This window comes from Microtus pennsylvanicus, chromosome 15, assembly GCF_037038515.1.
Source record: "Microtus pennsylvanicus isolate mMicPen1 chromosome 15, mMicPen1.hap1, whole genome shotgun sequence".
Taxonomy (NCBI): domain Eukaryota; kingdom Metazoa; phylum Chordata; class Mammalia; order Rodentia; family Cricetidae; genus Microtus; species Microtus pennsylvanicus.
The window spans coordinates 35,187,862-35,203,444 of NC_134593.1; the positions used below are offsets into that span (position 1 = coordinate 35,187,862).

Below are 15,583 nucleotides of genomic sequence, written 5' to 3' on the forward strand. Positions count from 1 at the left end.
CCCGCGGCCCCCTCCCTCCCTTCCTCCCTCCCGGCCGCGGGAGCGGCGCTGTGCCGAGGCAGCCGGCGGGCTGAGAAGAGGACGCGAGCTCGCCCCTCGGCTCCCGCGCACGTCCCCGTCGCCCGCCGGAGCGGCCCGGGCGCCGGCGCCCTCTTCCTCCCCGAGGACGTGTGCCTAACCGAGCGCCTGCCCCGAGGGAGGAAAATGCTCGGGCTCCATGGCTGCCAGTGATGGAGCGGTCCCTGGGCTCCCGCTGCCGCCGCCGCCGCTGCCACCACCACCGCCGCCGCCGCGCCCCGGCCGCGCTCCGCGAGGACCCGGCGTCTCTGCGCGCCCGCCCGCGCCTCGTTGCTGGGTTCACCGTACCGGGCGCCCCGCCGCCGCCGTCGCCGCCTCCTCCTCCCCGCTCGCAGCCGCGCCGCCCGGGTCCCAGCCGCGGCCAGTCTTTGCTCCCGGAGCAGCCGTCGCGAGCCCAGGGGGTTTGAGAGGGGCCGCGGGCCGCGGGGGGAGGCCCGAGTGGGGCCGGCCGCGCCGGCAGGGGAGGTTGGAGCGACGCTGAGCTCGGGGCTCGCCGGCGGCCGCGGCGCCGGGGGTGGCTAGGGCCGGCCGACCGCTCGCTCCGCGCTGCCTCGGTGCAGGGCGAGCGGCGAGGCTTTGCAGTGGCCGCCGCCGCGGGAGGAGGGGGCTGAGCTGGCTCCGGAGTTGGCCAAAGAAGGTGGGCATTTCTCGCTTCTCCTCGCCTCCCCCGCCCCCTCCTGGGTTCCCCTCCCTCCCTCCTCCCGCCCCGCACCCCACGTGAAGCGGAATATAAAGGGGGGTGTGTGACTGGAGGGGAAAGTGAATGGCGAAGGACTGAAGGGGTCCCCCTTCGGTTCTCCAGCCACCTGGTTCACCCGGTTCATCCTCCCTTCCCGAAGCTAGCCCTCGAAGGCAGGAGCAGCCGGCGCCTTCGGCCGAGGAGGAGGAGGAGGAATCGCGTCGGGCGGAGCTTCAGGTCCTGTTCTCCTCTCCGGCTTCTCCATACAAAGATTACGGTGCAGAAGGAAATTGCACTCGCCTCCTCCGCCTCCCGGTACCCAGCACAATGCACCAGCCGCCGGAGTCCACCGCCGCGGCCGCCGCCGCCGCAGACATTAGTACTAGGAAGATGGCGCACCCGGCGATGTTCCCTCGAAGGGGCAGCAGTGGCGGCGGCGCCTCTGCACTCAGTGCAGCAGGTACCGTCGTCAGTGGTGCTGCTCCATCTTCTGAGGATTTTCCTCCTCCTTCGCTGCTCCAGCCGCCGCCTCCTGCTGCATCTTCCACGCAGGGACCTCAGCCTCCGCCTCCACAAAGCCTGAACCTCCTCTCACAGGCTCCGCTGCAGGCACAGCCTCTTGCGCCGGGCGGAACTCAGATGAAAAAGAAAAGTGGCTTCCAGATAACTAGCGTTACTCCGGCTCAGATCTCTGCCAGCATCAGCTCGAACAACAGCATAGCGGAGGACACCGAGAGCTACGACGATCTGGACGAGTCTCACACGGAGGACCTGTCTTCTTCCGAGATCCTTGACGTGTCTCTTTCCAGGGCCACTGACTTGGGCGAGCCTGAACGCAGCTCCTCGGAAGAGACTCTGAATAACTTCCAGGAAGCCGAAACACCTGGGGCAGTCTCTCCTAACCAGCCACACCTTCCTCAGCCTCATTTGCCTCACCTCCCACCACAAAACGTTGTGATCAATGGGAACGCTCATCCCCACCACCTCCATCACCACCATCACCTTCATCACGGGCACCACCTTCACCATGGACACCACCATTCGTCCCATGCTGCTGTGGCCACTCCGTCCATTCCTGGAGGGCCACCCTCGAGCCCAGTGTCCCGAAAACTCTCTACAACTGGAAGTTCTGATGGCGCTGTGCCGGTTGCCCCTGCTTCTGCTGTATCATCCAGCGGCTTACCTGCGTCCGGGATGCCGAACCTCCGTGCTCCAAGTACTGCAGGCAGCATAGGTATAAATTCTGTGCCTGGCACGAATGCGACGAATAATGTTAGTGTTGCTGCTGCTGCTGCTGCTGCGGGTAGTTTCAGTCCTCAGGTGACAAGCGGCGTGCATGGTAATGCTAATATAAGTACAAGCAATATTCCTAGTGCTGCTAGTAGTGTAGGGCCTGGAGTTAGCAGTGGTGTTAATGTGAGTGCCCTGAGTGGCATGGGCAATGGTACTGTCTCTTCCTCTCCTGTTGCTAACAGTGTCCTTAATGCAGCTGCAGGTATCACTGTGGGAGTGGTTTCAAGTCAGCAGCAGCAACCAACAGTTAACACGTCAAGGTTCAGAGTTGTGAAGTTAGACTCTACTTCTGAACCCTTTAAAAAAGGTAGATGGACTTGCACCGAGTTCTATGAAAAAGAGAATGCCCTGCCGGCCGCAGAAGGCGTGGCCATAAACAAGGTGGTGGAGACCGTGAAGCAAACCCCCACGGAAGTGTCTTCGGAGAGGGAGAGCACTAGTGGGAGTTCTGTGAGCAGTAGCGTCAGCACACTGAGCCACTACACGGACAGTGTGGGAAGCGGCGAGATGGGGGCCCCTGCTGTGGTGGCGCAGCAGCCGCAGGCGCCACCACCGCCACAGCCAGTTCTTCCAGGTGTGGCCCTCCAGCAGATGGATTTCAGTAGCCCCGGGCCACAGAGTATTGCAGCAGCTAGTATACCGCAGAGTATTTCTCAGCCACAGATGTCACAAGTTCAATTACAGCCTCAAGAATTGAGCTTTCAGCAGAAGCCGGGTCTTCAGCCTGTACCTCTGCAAGCCGCTAGGAGCGCAGCCGGTATCCAGCCTTCGTCTGTGAACGTGGTCGGTGTACCAGCAGCTGGAGGTCAGCAGCCCTCCATTTCCAGCTTGGTTCAACCTCAGCTGCCGTACACACAGACAGCTCCTCCAGTGCAAACTCCTCTTCCAGGGCCGCCACCCCAACAGTTACCGTATGGGCAACAGCAACCAATGGTTTCTACACAGCTAGCTCCAGGCCACGGCCAGTCGATGACTCAAAACCCTTCGTCAGAATACGTACAGCAGCAGCCAATTCTTCAAGCAGCGATGCCCTCTGGACAGGCCAGTTCCGCAGGATCGGGAGCAGGACCATCCGTGATTCCTGTGGCCCAGCCACAGGGGATCCAGCTGCCAGTGCAGCCCACAGCAGTACAAGCACAACCTGCAGGGGCATCTGGGCAGCCCATTGGCCAGGCTCCAACAGCAGTGTCTGCTGTCCCAGCTGGCAGTCAAATTGCAAATCTTGGTCACCAGGCCAACATGCCCACTGCAGCACAGCAGCCATCCACCCAAGTTACACCTTCAGTTATCCAGCAAGGTGCTCCTCCATCTTCACAAGTAGTCCTACCTGCTCCGACTGGGATCATTCATCAGGGAGTTCAAACTAGTGCTTCAGGCCTTCCTCCACAACTGGTTATCGCACCCCAGAGTACCTTGTTAACTGTGCCTCCCCAGCCACAGGGAGTAGAAACTGTGGCCCCAGGAGTTGTTACCCAGCAGATGCCCGCAGGTAGCTCTTTGCCCTCCGCTAGTAGTATTTGTGTTCCAAGTCAGGTTAGTTCAGCTGCTCCTTCTGGAATGCCTTCCGCCCCGACAAACTTAGTTCCACCACAGAATATAGCACAACCCCCGGCTACCCAAAATGGCAATTTGGTTCAAAGTGTTAGTCAATCCCCCTTGATAGCCACTAACATAAATTTGCCTCTGGCACAGCAGATACCACTCAGTTCTACACAGTTCTCTACACAATCATTAGCTCAGGCCATTGGAAGCCAAATGGAAGATGCCAGGCGCCCAGCGGAGCCCTCCGTAGTCGGCTTACCTCAGACTCTCAGTGGTGACAGTGGGGGAATGTCAGCAGTTTCAGATGGGAGTAGCAGCAGCCTAGCAGCCTCTGCTTCTCTCTTCCCGTTGAAGGTGCTACCGCTGACAACACCCCTGGTGGATGGCGAAGACGAGAGGTAAGATCACGGGTTGCTGTAGAACTGAGCAGTTCAGAGTCAATCTCTCTAGCGGCAGTGTGCGGGTACCGTTAGTCTAAAGCATCAGACCTTTGCATTTGTATGGCAAAAAGTGCATATGCATGGTAAGTTCTCTAGAGTCAGTGTTAAGGAACGGCTTCAGAGAAGGTGGGGAGTAGAGTAGATTATGAAAATAGTGTTCACAACAGCTACAGTGTGTATGTTACAGATAGGTTTGGCTGTCAGGTAGATTTTATTGTTCATAAAATGCTTTTGAAAAGATAATTTATGAAAAGCAGCCTACATTTTGTTACTCCACGAAAGTGTTAAGCACTTCTCTTGAGCTCCTAAAATCTTTATGATCATTTTTTTTGCCGGGTGTTGTGGTTCCCACGTTTGTTCCTGCCCTACAGCCCTTTTCTGTTCTGGGATGTTTGATCTTAGGCTGTTAAAGATCCTGTTACCTGCTTGTCCTCCCAAGGCACTGTGGGAAAGATGACCTAATCTGGGTGATATAGGTTGCCCTCATGCTGTTAGTAACCAACTCTTATAGACTTAATGTAACGGTTACTTTATTTGAACAAAAGAACAATCCAAGTTCAACAGCATGTATTTCAAGGGCAAGATACCTGGATTTATGCTTGGTAGTGAGGAATGCTGTAGAGTTTTTCTTTTGCTAGGGAGACGAAGGTGGTAGCCATTTTAAGGAGTGAAATCAGTCTTAAAGGGCTGATTTTAACAGGCTAATCTGTCCCACCTGTTTGTATTCTCGCCAAAATACAGAAAGTCTAAAAGTTAGTCAGTACTAAGCCAGCATTTTCTTTTCCATTTATATTGGCGATAATATGCTGATCACACCTAGTGAATGAGTCTGGCTAGAAAAACTGTTTCTACATTGCTTTAAGATTAAGGGTTTGTTTTGTTATTTAGAGGAATGTTCTTTTTGCAAGTTTGCCAGTATTTACAGCGATCAGAAGTATAGGAGTTGTAAAAAGACTTCTTTTTCACTGGAGTTTTGAAAAAGCATTAAGATACTTAAGTATTTTAGTATCTTTTGGAGATTTGACATTTTCATTATTCCAATTGAAGTGTTTATATGTGTATTTGTGGGTTCATTTTGAAAAAACTGAGAATATTGCAAAAGAATTTTATAAAAAGAAAACAAGGCCAATTGTGTCAGTGAAATTTTCATGATTTTTTTTTCCCCGTGAGTTTAAAAGATAAAAGGTTGTGATATTGAAACATGTGAAAATACTTTTTCAGGGTTTTTGTTTTTCTGATAGTCATATATTTAAATTTTGTTACTAACAGTAGTTCTTAATCATTGTACAAAACTACCTCACAAGATGGATTTCTAAGAGGTAGTTTTCTGTAATAGTCCAATTATAATTATTGTTCAGCCTTTAATTTTGTCTTTATCATTCCGATCCTCACCCGTACTTTCAATTTAAGGAATTATTTACCCTGATTTTTGTTTCCTAAGTCAAAAGGGTAGGAACGGAGTGAAGTTCTGTTAAAATAATGTACAGTGTAGATGCTGACTTAAGAACAGTGAAAGACAGGTGCCAGAAATGAAAACCGCACACTGATTACCAACCCGTGAAGGTTTTCTTAATTACTGTTTGTGGGCTCCTGGGAGGACTTTCTTTGTTTTCCTCCTCTCAGTGGGGAGGGTGGCAGGCCTTTGAAAGGCTGGCTGTCACACAGTTAAGTCAGGGTGCCGCCTGCACACTAGCTCAGTCATCGCAGGTGGCGATGCTGCAGAGCCATTTTCCTTGTAGACAGACTAACTGAGATAAAGGTAGACCAGGCTCCTGTGATGGAGAGTTATGTTCTGGGAAAGCACAAGAATGAATATAAAATATTTCTCTCCATTATTATCATAAGTTATCTTCAGATGGCATTTGAATTTTATCCCACAAACTTGTGTTAATTGACGTCACTGTTGAGTCATCAAAACCGGACACACTTTTTTCCAGGTCTCCTTCAGTTTCACTGAGGTCTGAGTCTGCTACTAAAGCACATGCAAGACCAATCAGTGAGGTCTGTTTTAATTGTGTTTTATTGCAGGGTTTTTGAGTTGTTTTTTTTTATCTCAATGTAGTTTGGTTTAGAAAAAAATGTTGAAATTTGCCTCTGGGAGATAATTGGGATACCTACAAGAGAAAAAAGGGAATAAATATCACGTTTACCTTTCTTCATGCCAGCCTCTGTGTCCTTGCATCTTCCAGGCTTTTCACCATCCATCTCCTCTGGAAGAAAGGGTTGTGCCCTCATTTAAGTTTATGACCCAGGAAGTACGTTAGCATAACATTTTTGGTGGCAGAAGAGAGATCACCCTTGCATATATATTGCGATGTACTGTCGCTCTTTAGATCTAAATGCCTGCTTAGTACTCGGGGAGAGTGCTTTCTCTTGCCCTCTTGTCGTCTGTAAAGCAGAGAGACGATAAACATTACATATAAATAAACATAAAAATAAGGACCGAGGTATTAAGATTATATGACTTCCTTTTTTATAGATCATTTTTATTATAAAGATCTCAATGTCTTGGCCTTTAATGTGAACTTAACCTTTACAGGAATGGGGACATACAGTTACTTTATTATAATGTTTTGTGCTTGTTATCAAAGTATTATGTGAATTTCTATTCTCTTGTTTTTAGGCAAAGCTCAGATGTTCCCTCTGAAAGATTTTTCTTCCCCAGGGGGTGTTTCCTTAGCACGTCTTACTGTCCCTCTATTTAAGTACTGTATATTTGGTGATAATTATGTTTACCAGTCTTTCCCACAAGGGGAGGAACTAAATATATTTTTTAACAAACTTTGTGAGCAGATCCTTTTCTGTTTTCCTATCATGACACAGTTCATTCTGTCATCTTAAGCGCACAGAAATGCAGGTGCTAAAATTTCTCTAACAAATGGAAATAGCAATATGACTTGGTTAGCTTCCTGCTCCTTAAGGTGACATGGCATTAACCTTCTAAAGAGTGTCTGCTTTGCAGTAAGTTCTCAAGTATCATATGTTTTTGCTTTCATGTTTATTTTTGTGTGTTGCATGTGTGCATGTGAATATGGACATCAGAGATCAGTTTCAGGTGTCTTCCTCAGTTGTGCCCACCTTATTTTTTGAGACAGGATCTCACTGAATTGGAGCTCACTCTATTGGCTGGACTGGATAGCCAGTGAGCTTCAGGGATGCACCTGTCTCCGCTTCTGTGCCTCTGCATCAGGTTTTTATGTGGGTTCTGGGGTCCAGACTCCGATTCACGTGCTATGTATAATACACATAGCAAGTCATCTCCAGCCTGGAATTGAGTGTTTTGCAAAAGAAGGAACAATACTTGTCTTACTTATCTACTGAGAATGGTAGGATGCATGGGTTAAAATAATGCAAAATACTTTTAAATGCAAATGTCTTTTAAAAGGTTTTTGTTTTGAGACAGGTCTCTCTCTCTAGCCCTGGCTGGCCTTGAACTCAGAGACCTTAGTCTGCTTCTGCCTTCCGAGTGCTGGGGCTAGAGGTGTGCGCCATCACACCCGACTTGAAATATTTATTTTTTTACCTGCACAATTTAAAGAATCAAAGTCTGTACTTGCTGCCTTCTTCCTTCCCAGGTTTTCTTTCTAGAATCCCTCTAATCTCTTGTAGATGATTCCTCTTTGACAAGCCAGTCTTTCTACTGGACAGGCAACAGGAGCAACTCTCAGCTTTTCTTTTCTCTGTCCTCAGCTCCTTTCATGGGACTTTGGGCTTTTTAATTTGCTTTTGCCTCAGTTTCCTCATCTGAAAACAGTGAAGGCAATAGCGTTTTTCACAGAATTGTTACGTGAATTAAATAAACTTAGGAAACTCTCAGAACTTAACTCACTGTGCTCCTAAGAGTTTATAATAATAAAACAGTCCTCCCTTGGTTTTTGCTTGTGTTTTTAAATTCCTTGGATGAAATGGATCTGCCCTGCTGGTTGCCCTTGTTCCGATATTCCTTTCTTCCAGTAGTTATATCACTCTTGAATATTCATAAGTCTTGTAAGAGTATGCCTTCTGTCCACCCACAGTACCGTGTCCTGTGGCTGCCTTGCTCCTCTCCTTGTCCCTGGCTATTTAGTATATTGAAAGGGGTGGGTCAGCCCCCCTCCTCCCCTGAATTCCTTTATCAGCTCAGTGTCTTTTCTCCAGGTTAACTGTCCCGGTCCGGTCCCGTCCCCACCTTGATAGAGTCCTTCCTCAACTCTGGTGATTTCGAGGTTCTGTGCAGTCCCTGGGGACTAGAGAGCCGCTTAGAACGTTGGGCTTCGTTCCCATCACGCCCTGTATTTAGGTTCCTCTTCGTTATCACTAATGTTCTGGATCATCCGCCTCTTCATCAACCTCAGGGTATTAATTAGTTACTAAGATTAATTTTCGAGGAAGCCTAGTATCACCCCGGCCTCTCTTCTGGACCGTGGCCTGGTCTTCCACTCATTTGTTACTCTAGGATCCCCTTTTTAATTTTCCCCAGTGGTCCGTCTTCGTTTTCCACTGCCAGTGTTGACTTCATTCTTGATTTACTTGCTATTTTTAAGTGGTGTCAGCTTACCTTGCACTCAGTTGATTCTTTGTTTAGGTAAAGGCTACCAGGCTGTAAAAATCGTTCTCTTGCAACTCTGCCACCACTTGGTAGCTTCTATATTGCTTTTGAGGATTCTGTAGCCACATTGGTTTCTCAAGCCGATTTGTGTTTGCTTGCTTTCTCTCTCATTTTTAAAATCTATGAAAGCTTTTAAGTTGCTTCCATTGTTTTAAATTTTACACGGATTGCACGCATGCGTGTGGTTGGGGGAGGATAGGGGGGTGGAACCTGCTTTTACTCAAGCTTTTGATGGGTGTTGTTTCTGCCTGGAAAGTTTGTGATGCTGAGACTGAACCCAGGTCTCATATAGCCTTGGCAAACACTCTGCCAAAGAGCTCCTCCTCAAACTTACCTGCATCACGGGCCTCCTTGGCTGATCTTCTGACTTCCTTCGTTTTCATCTCTTTTTCTTTGCTCTGTTTCTATTGATTTTTTCTTGTAATTTCCAAGAGCTTTTTTTTTTTTTCTGGTCTTTCGTTCTTGTTAGCTGTGTATTGCCCTAGTTTAGCAATAGTGGAATAGTGGTGCTTTCTCTTAGCGCTGCGAGCACATTAGACTTGGTTGTCTTATGCTCTCTGTAGTCCAGGCTGGCCTTGAACTTGCCATCCTCCAGCCCTAATAGTATGTTTTTCATGGGTAGCTTGAGCAGTTTTCTTTCTGTGCACTCTGTTTTCTCTAGATCCTGCTTCCTTTCTTGCCTTGATCCTTTCTCTTTCACGTTCTATTCCTTTACATAGTTGGCAGCTGTATGGTAGAGTAAGGGGTGGAAATACTGGTTACAGATTCTCAGTCAAGTTTCTTAGCCATTGGTCTCCCTGAATGGTAACCTGACTGGGCTGGTTGTCTTTGTATTGCCCTTTAGTTGAGTTAGCTCCCTGTCAGGAGGGTCTTCTGTGATTAGACAGAAAGGCTTGTCAGCAAGGGCTCCAGGAAGGGAGAGGGAAGTGAGGAATGAGAAGTCTTGCAAGTCTTGGGCTTCCCGGAGCTTGTCTTCCTTCAGCTGTGTTTCTGTTCTCCCTCTTGCCCTCCTCAGACTGCAGGTTTGGGCTGGCTGGTCTTGGGTGAGGAGCAGGCCTGGAGAACTGGTGAAGCCTGTCTTCTTCAGTCCTGGGCCTTTGGGGCCTTGCGAAGTTTAAATTGGGCTTGCTCTTGGCTTTCTCTGCTGTTTGCCAAGTCATTTGTCACTCAACATCTGCTCTCTAGCTTCCAGATTTGTGCTACTGTTGTCTTCCTGGCTTACGTCTTTATACCTTTCCTTTCATTTATACGAGATAGGGCCTTAAAATTTTATTTTGATAGCAAAAGAGTAGATGTGATTTCTTGTTTAGAAACTTAACTTTAAAACATGAAACTGAAAAGACCTGGTCTTGGAGCTTCCTTCAGAGTCCTGTGCTGGGTTTATTAGTCACTGTCAAGACTGGACAGCCTAGTAGAATACTGCTTGCTGTTTTGTGTAGCAGAGACTAGCCTGTGGCAATTCTCCTGCCTCAGCCTTCCAAATGCTGGGATTCCTGGTTAGGCCTACCACACGTGGCTTCAACGTATCTTTTAATGTCTCTTTAAAAGGAAGGTACAGGAGAAGGAAAAAGAACTAAAGCTTCTTTACCCACTTGTAAAATAATGGTTTATGATCTCACGTACAGAAATGCCTTTTCTTGCCAACACTTCTTCCTTTCCAGTCAGCTTGACCAGAAAGCTGTCTTAGACTCCTTCCGCTGGCTGACCGAGCTTCCTCCTCAAGCGCTCTGGCTATCTGTGCCGCCCTCCTTTGTTTTTTGTTCTTCTGTTTTGTTTTGTTTCCTACTTTTCTTGTCGTTCTGTGCTGGTCACTTTGAGATCGTTCTCTGCCAGACTGTCAGCGGCAGCTTTCCTAGCATTTCTCGTTCTCACAGGCTTCTTGGCCTCAAGCTTGAGGGAGACAGTTGTCCTGCCTCAGCCTCCCAAGTGCTGTCATCACAGGCCTGAGCTGCTGTGCCGGCTACAGCTTTCTGTCTACCAAGGCCTTCAGATTGCCCTCTGACACCTAGAGTCACGTTCTCCGTATGTCTTCTTCCTCACCGAATTTTACATCCTGAATGTAGCGTTCCTCTTTATCTCCCATCCTTTCTCTGCGGGCACAATTCTAGTCTAAGATAAAACAGCCCTGACTTAAAAAGTGTGGTGTGCGGTAGCTTTCTCCCTGGGTCTTCTGCACACGGCCTGACTTTCCCTGGTACTCTGTGATAGATAGTCTTAACGTGGGAGTCTTTTATGTAACTCACCTGCCCAGATCCCCTTAAAGCCATTTGCTGTAAGGCAATCCCTTCATCTCAGCTCATTCCTGGCCTCCTATCAGACTCCCATTCCCCTAGGAAAGGTTTCTTTTGGCTCCTGGTTTCAGAAGGTTCTGTCCTTGGTTGTTTGGCCTCATGCGCTCGGTGGTGGGAGCATGTGGCAAGGGCTTGCTGTTCTTGGCAGACAAGAAACAGATAAAAGGGAAAAGTAAATTCTCTCTTCTTTTAGTGCTGGGCAGAGAGCCTAAAGCCTCAAGCATGTCAGTCAAGGACTCTGCCACCCAGCCAGGTCCCCAGGCTTCCACCCACTCCCCTCCTTTCTGAAGTCCTGATGACATTGACCTTCCAGAAACTGTCACCTGTCATCTACCTCTGGGCATTTGCACCTTGTTCTTGAACATAAACATGCCCACAGTCACCTCCCTAACCCTTCCTTAAACTTTAATTGTCAAATTTTTTTTCTTCTTGTTTTGAGACATGGTCTTGCTATGTAGCCTAGGCCAACCTTGAACTAGCTACATAGCCCAACGTGGCCTTGAATTTTCGGTCCTCCTGCGTCAGCCCCTCGAATCCTGGGATTACAGGTATGTACCACTACACCTGGCTAAAGTGCTCCCATTTTGAGAGGCCTCTGGCATAACGGTTTAAATTTAGGTTGTTTGCTAAAACTGATTGAAAGCATCTTGTTGTTGTGTTTATAATGCTTGCTACAGTTTATTAGTTTTGTGATTATGTGATAAAACATAATAATATTTGGGATTTACTAAGTATCTAAACCTATTTCAGTGTTTATAGAAATGGTAAAAGTTTGTTCAATGAAGAAAATCTGTTATTAATTGTGACATAAGATCTGACAAGTGAAATGTATCCTTTTAGAAAATAGAATTTCAGTTCTTTATAGGTTATCATGACATCAGTTTCTCCCTTAATGGATATATGATTGACACTTGGTTTACTTTTGGCTGCTTGGGAGGTGGCTGTTCTCTAAACAAGCCTTTTGTTTTATTATGTATTCACTTAAGATTATGCCATTAAGAATTCTTAGATCTTACTTCCTAATTGGAATGATCAGTATTTTTTTTTCCTGCTTTTGACCAGAATAGTATTTTCCATAAAAGCAATTCTAAAATACCTAGGTATTATCTTGGAAATCTTTTGATTCAACCTCAACTGTTCAAAACAGGCTTTGAGCTTATAGACCGCCACTCATTCTGTTGGGGTTTTTTTTCCTGCTAACCAGTTTATTGACTGTTTACAATTTCTGTGACCTGTATTAGTTGTGGTCATTATCAGCTGCCTGTTATCCAAAATAGGAAAGCAGGGATAATAATACTAACAATAGCACCACCAGAAAGAAACATTTAACGGAGTGGTCACCATCATCTCTGGGAACCTACTGTGGTCAACGTGGTTGCCTGCCCGAGAGCTGTTTTGTGTTGACTGGGGAGACTTACTGTCACTGGTTTCATACAGGACTCATGGTGCATGGCATGGCTTTGCTCATCCATGGAGCCACAGAGCAGAGGAACTCATAGCATTATGTGGTTAAGATAGATGAAGCAATGACTTGCTTTCTTCCCAAGGCTTTCAGATTGTTTTTGCAGTAACATCTGACTGCTTAGTTTGGGGAATTCTTGATATCCGATTACATTCCTGAGGATTCTTTGATGAGTTACTTACAAATTCAAGTTGTTCATTGTTGGTAAGACTTAATTCTCTTATATCTTGTTCAGGTTATTCAATTACCCTTTTTGTCGTTTTCTTTCCTATTGTGTGTATACATACTAACAGAGTATTGGCTAGTTAGGAGTGCTTTGAAAGTGTGCACATACAGTTATAATGATATTTGCCATTAAAATCACCATGAGATCATGTTGTATCTTAGTGCTGATAGTTATAAGGTTACTTTTCATATGCTTTTTAATTTGCTTTTGACTAAATCTAACTTTGAATTAGATTACGCTCTCTTGAGGCTTGCTCCTGTCTTGTAGGTGGTAGTTTTTCTCTGGTCGCTTCATGAAGAAGTGACAGGTTCACTTGTCCAGTCTAAAATGAGACATCACAGTTCTGCTGTGTGGTGGGTGTCGCTAGCACGGTCAGACCGCAGTGATGTCCTTGGCGGTGTCTGAGTAGAGTACTTGAGAATCAGCACAGCTGCTCCAAGTGGTTCTGAGCATAGAACTCATTCTGGATTGAGTACCATTATCCTCATTTACAAGTGAGGAAACTGAGGACGGAGACTGGGCTCTTTATTCAAGGTCACCTACCTGTTAGGTGGGGTTTGGGATCAAAATAGGAAATTCTGGTTTCAGAGTTTGGACTTTGGCTTGACTGCCGCAGAAAAACTGACAGAAACAGTTGAGGGGTTGCTGGTGAGTAGGGCTGAGGCTTCTCAGTTCAGGTCCCCACTTGATTCTAGGAACCCTCTCATGCCTTAAGACTGTGTTCCATGGTCATCTAAACCTGAAGATGAACTATCACACTTCCGTGGCCTGGGGCCGGAACTAGAATGTCCCCCTTCCTCGAGTTAAAGTACACTGTGAGGTGCTGGGCCTTAGTCCTTCTGTTATCACAGGAGAGTTACTAATAAAGATATTTTGATGTAATAGAGGTGCCCTTAGGTTTTTCTTCTTCTGTGATTTGCTGTGTTGACGAGGGTGGCTAGTGAACATCTTTCAGATACCCTCTCACACTTTAGTCTTTTAAATAAACGAAGATTCCAGTTAACTTTTTTCATAAGGAAGTGTTGTTTGCTTTCTTAACTGTGCTCTCTGGATAATTTTGTTGTATTTTTGATAGTTACACATCGTTATCTTTTGAGTATAGTCCTATTTTAAAATTTACTTTAAAAGATGGTATCTGATGGTTACTTAATAAATATAGCTTTTAAAATATGCCAAGTGAGCATTTTGCCTTAAATGTTTATGTGATTGCATGTTTCTTCAAGTATACTCCTTTGGGGACAAAGATAAGGAACTAGTTGACACACTCCTGGTTTTGTGTGCGTTAATTCCACAGCCCAGGTACATGAGCGCCAGTGACGGGAAGCTTTCTTCCAGTACTTTGAACAGGCCTTCTGGTCACATCGCACCACGTTTCTCAGGTTCAGCTTGGCGCTTGGCTTCCCATTAGACTCTCAGCTGATGGTCGGGCAGCATTTTGATCATCTCCATTCCTTTCCCCTCTCTCCCGCACACACCCAAGCTGCCGTCTTTACTGTTCTCTTCCGTTGTGGAGATCCACCGTGGCACACCCATCAGTCACTCTCTGAAGCAGGCTGTGCGCCTTTGTACAAGCTGTGATATCTGTAACGTTTGTTTTTCACTAGCACTTGCACCAGTTTTGAAGGTCCAGGCCAAAAGGGTGGGTTGAGAACCAGGAGGTGTGAAAGTAAGAAGCCCTTTGTCTTTACTTCCACCATACGCCTGTCATGACAGACATCACCACCCCACACTCTGGTCCTTTTAGCTTCTTCTCTTGACAGAATTGTTCATTGATGATACATTCGTAAGGGCCGTGGATGCCTGAGAAGGGACAGTGATGACACGCCCTTTGCTGTGGTTAGCATTTCCACGTTCATAGCTCAGTATTCAACTTTGAAGTTGGGATTGTGTGGGGCACTGGAAGACACAGTTTTGTGCCATGAACGATCAGTAAATGAGGTTGGTAGCCGTCTGTGGGTCTCAGAGATAAGCTTATGGTATTTTCTTTAAGCTCAGTATATAAATTACATTAAAATACTTTTAAATGCAGAAATCTCATTCTAATTAATTGAATCATAATAGCATGTTTATGACTCAGGTCTTTAATTTTGAGTTGTTGCAACTTATATTCGTATCACATGTTTGTTACTGGAATGCAGAATTGCTAATTTATATGAGTGTTTAATATGCAGCTGAAAAATAGAATTTATGATTTGCTCCTTCATTTTGGAATGTGAATTTTTTTTGTTGGAACGGTTTCATTAATTATCAGTTACTCAAAAGTTGTTGCAGAAGTTCATTTGTTCATTTTCATAATGAACATTGGAGCTGGGGTGTTTGGGGTGTGATGGTGCAGCCCTGAAAAGAAGCGAGTCCTTGCGTCATCTCTGGATAGCGGTTACCTCTTACCTGGGTCCCCAGTCCCCACTGTCACCAGTGGGAGGGAGCTACAGCTGCTCAGTTTACTTCTGCATGTGGACTGCTGCTAGACTTGCTGTCTCTAGGCCAGCAGTTGCACAAGAATGTTTTAATGAGGTAATTTTGTGGACGTTAAGGCTCCTTTTAGATTTTTTCTTAAGAGTTTCCATTATTTTCCTAGTGGTACTTGGAGCCTAAGCGACTTTACAGCGGCTTAGTATAAATAGATGCAGTGTGTAAGAGGTGGTCTGCTCTAACAGAGCCAAGTGTGCTCTGTTTGAGCCTTCGAATGGGACACTTAAATACCGTTAGTACTGCCAGGCCGAGTTAGGGCATCATCAGCACGTGGCTAGGAGATGAACAGACAAACAGGGAAGCAGGGTGGATAAACTGTCGTAGAGGGTGGGAGAGAAAGAAACAGGTGTGATAGTGGGTAATTGTGGAAAAGCTTGGTATAGCCCACTCTCCAGGGGTACTTTCTCCTCATTGCCTACATTTAGAGATCCACCCTTGGGAAGTAAAGAGGATGCCAGCTAGCTTAAGGAATTGTCTGTCTCGGAAGCTCTTTACAGTACTCTCCGTGGAGA

General features: G+C 46.6%; 1 protein-coding gene across 3 annotated transcripts in view; it reads left to right on the plus strand.

The window, feature by feature from the left end:
* Positions 1-226: 226 nt before the first annotated feature.
* Tsc22d1 (TSC22 domain family member 1) overlaps positions 227-15,583 on the plus strand; it is a 99,728-nt gene continuing 84,371 nt past the window's right edge. Inside the window, exons 1-2 of one of the 3 annotated variants that reach the window (XM_075949975.1) lie at positions 227-715; positions 881-3,990. In XM_075949975.1, coding sequence (XP_075806090.1) covers positions 1,085-3,990 — 2,906 coding nt within the window. In that variant the 5' untranslated portion in view covers positions 227-715; positions 881-1,084. The remainder of the gene's footprint in view (positions 716-880; positions 3,991-15,583) is intronic. The other 2 variants (XM_075949978.1, XM_075949977.1) reach the window with 2 other exon arrangements.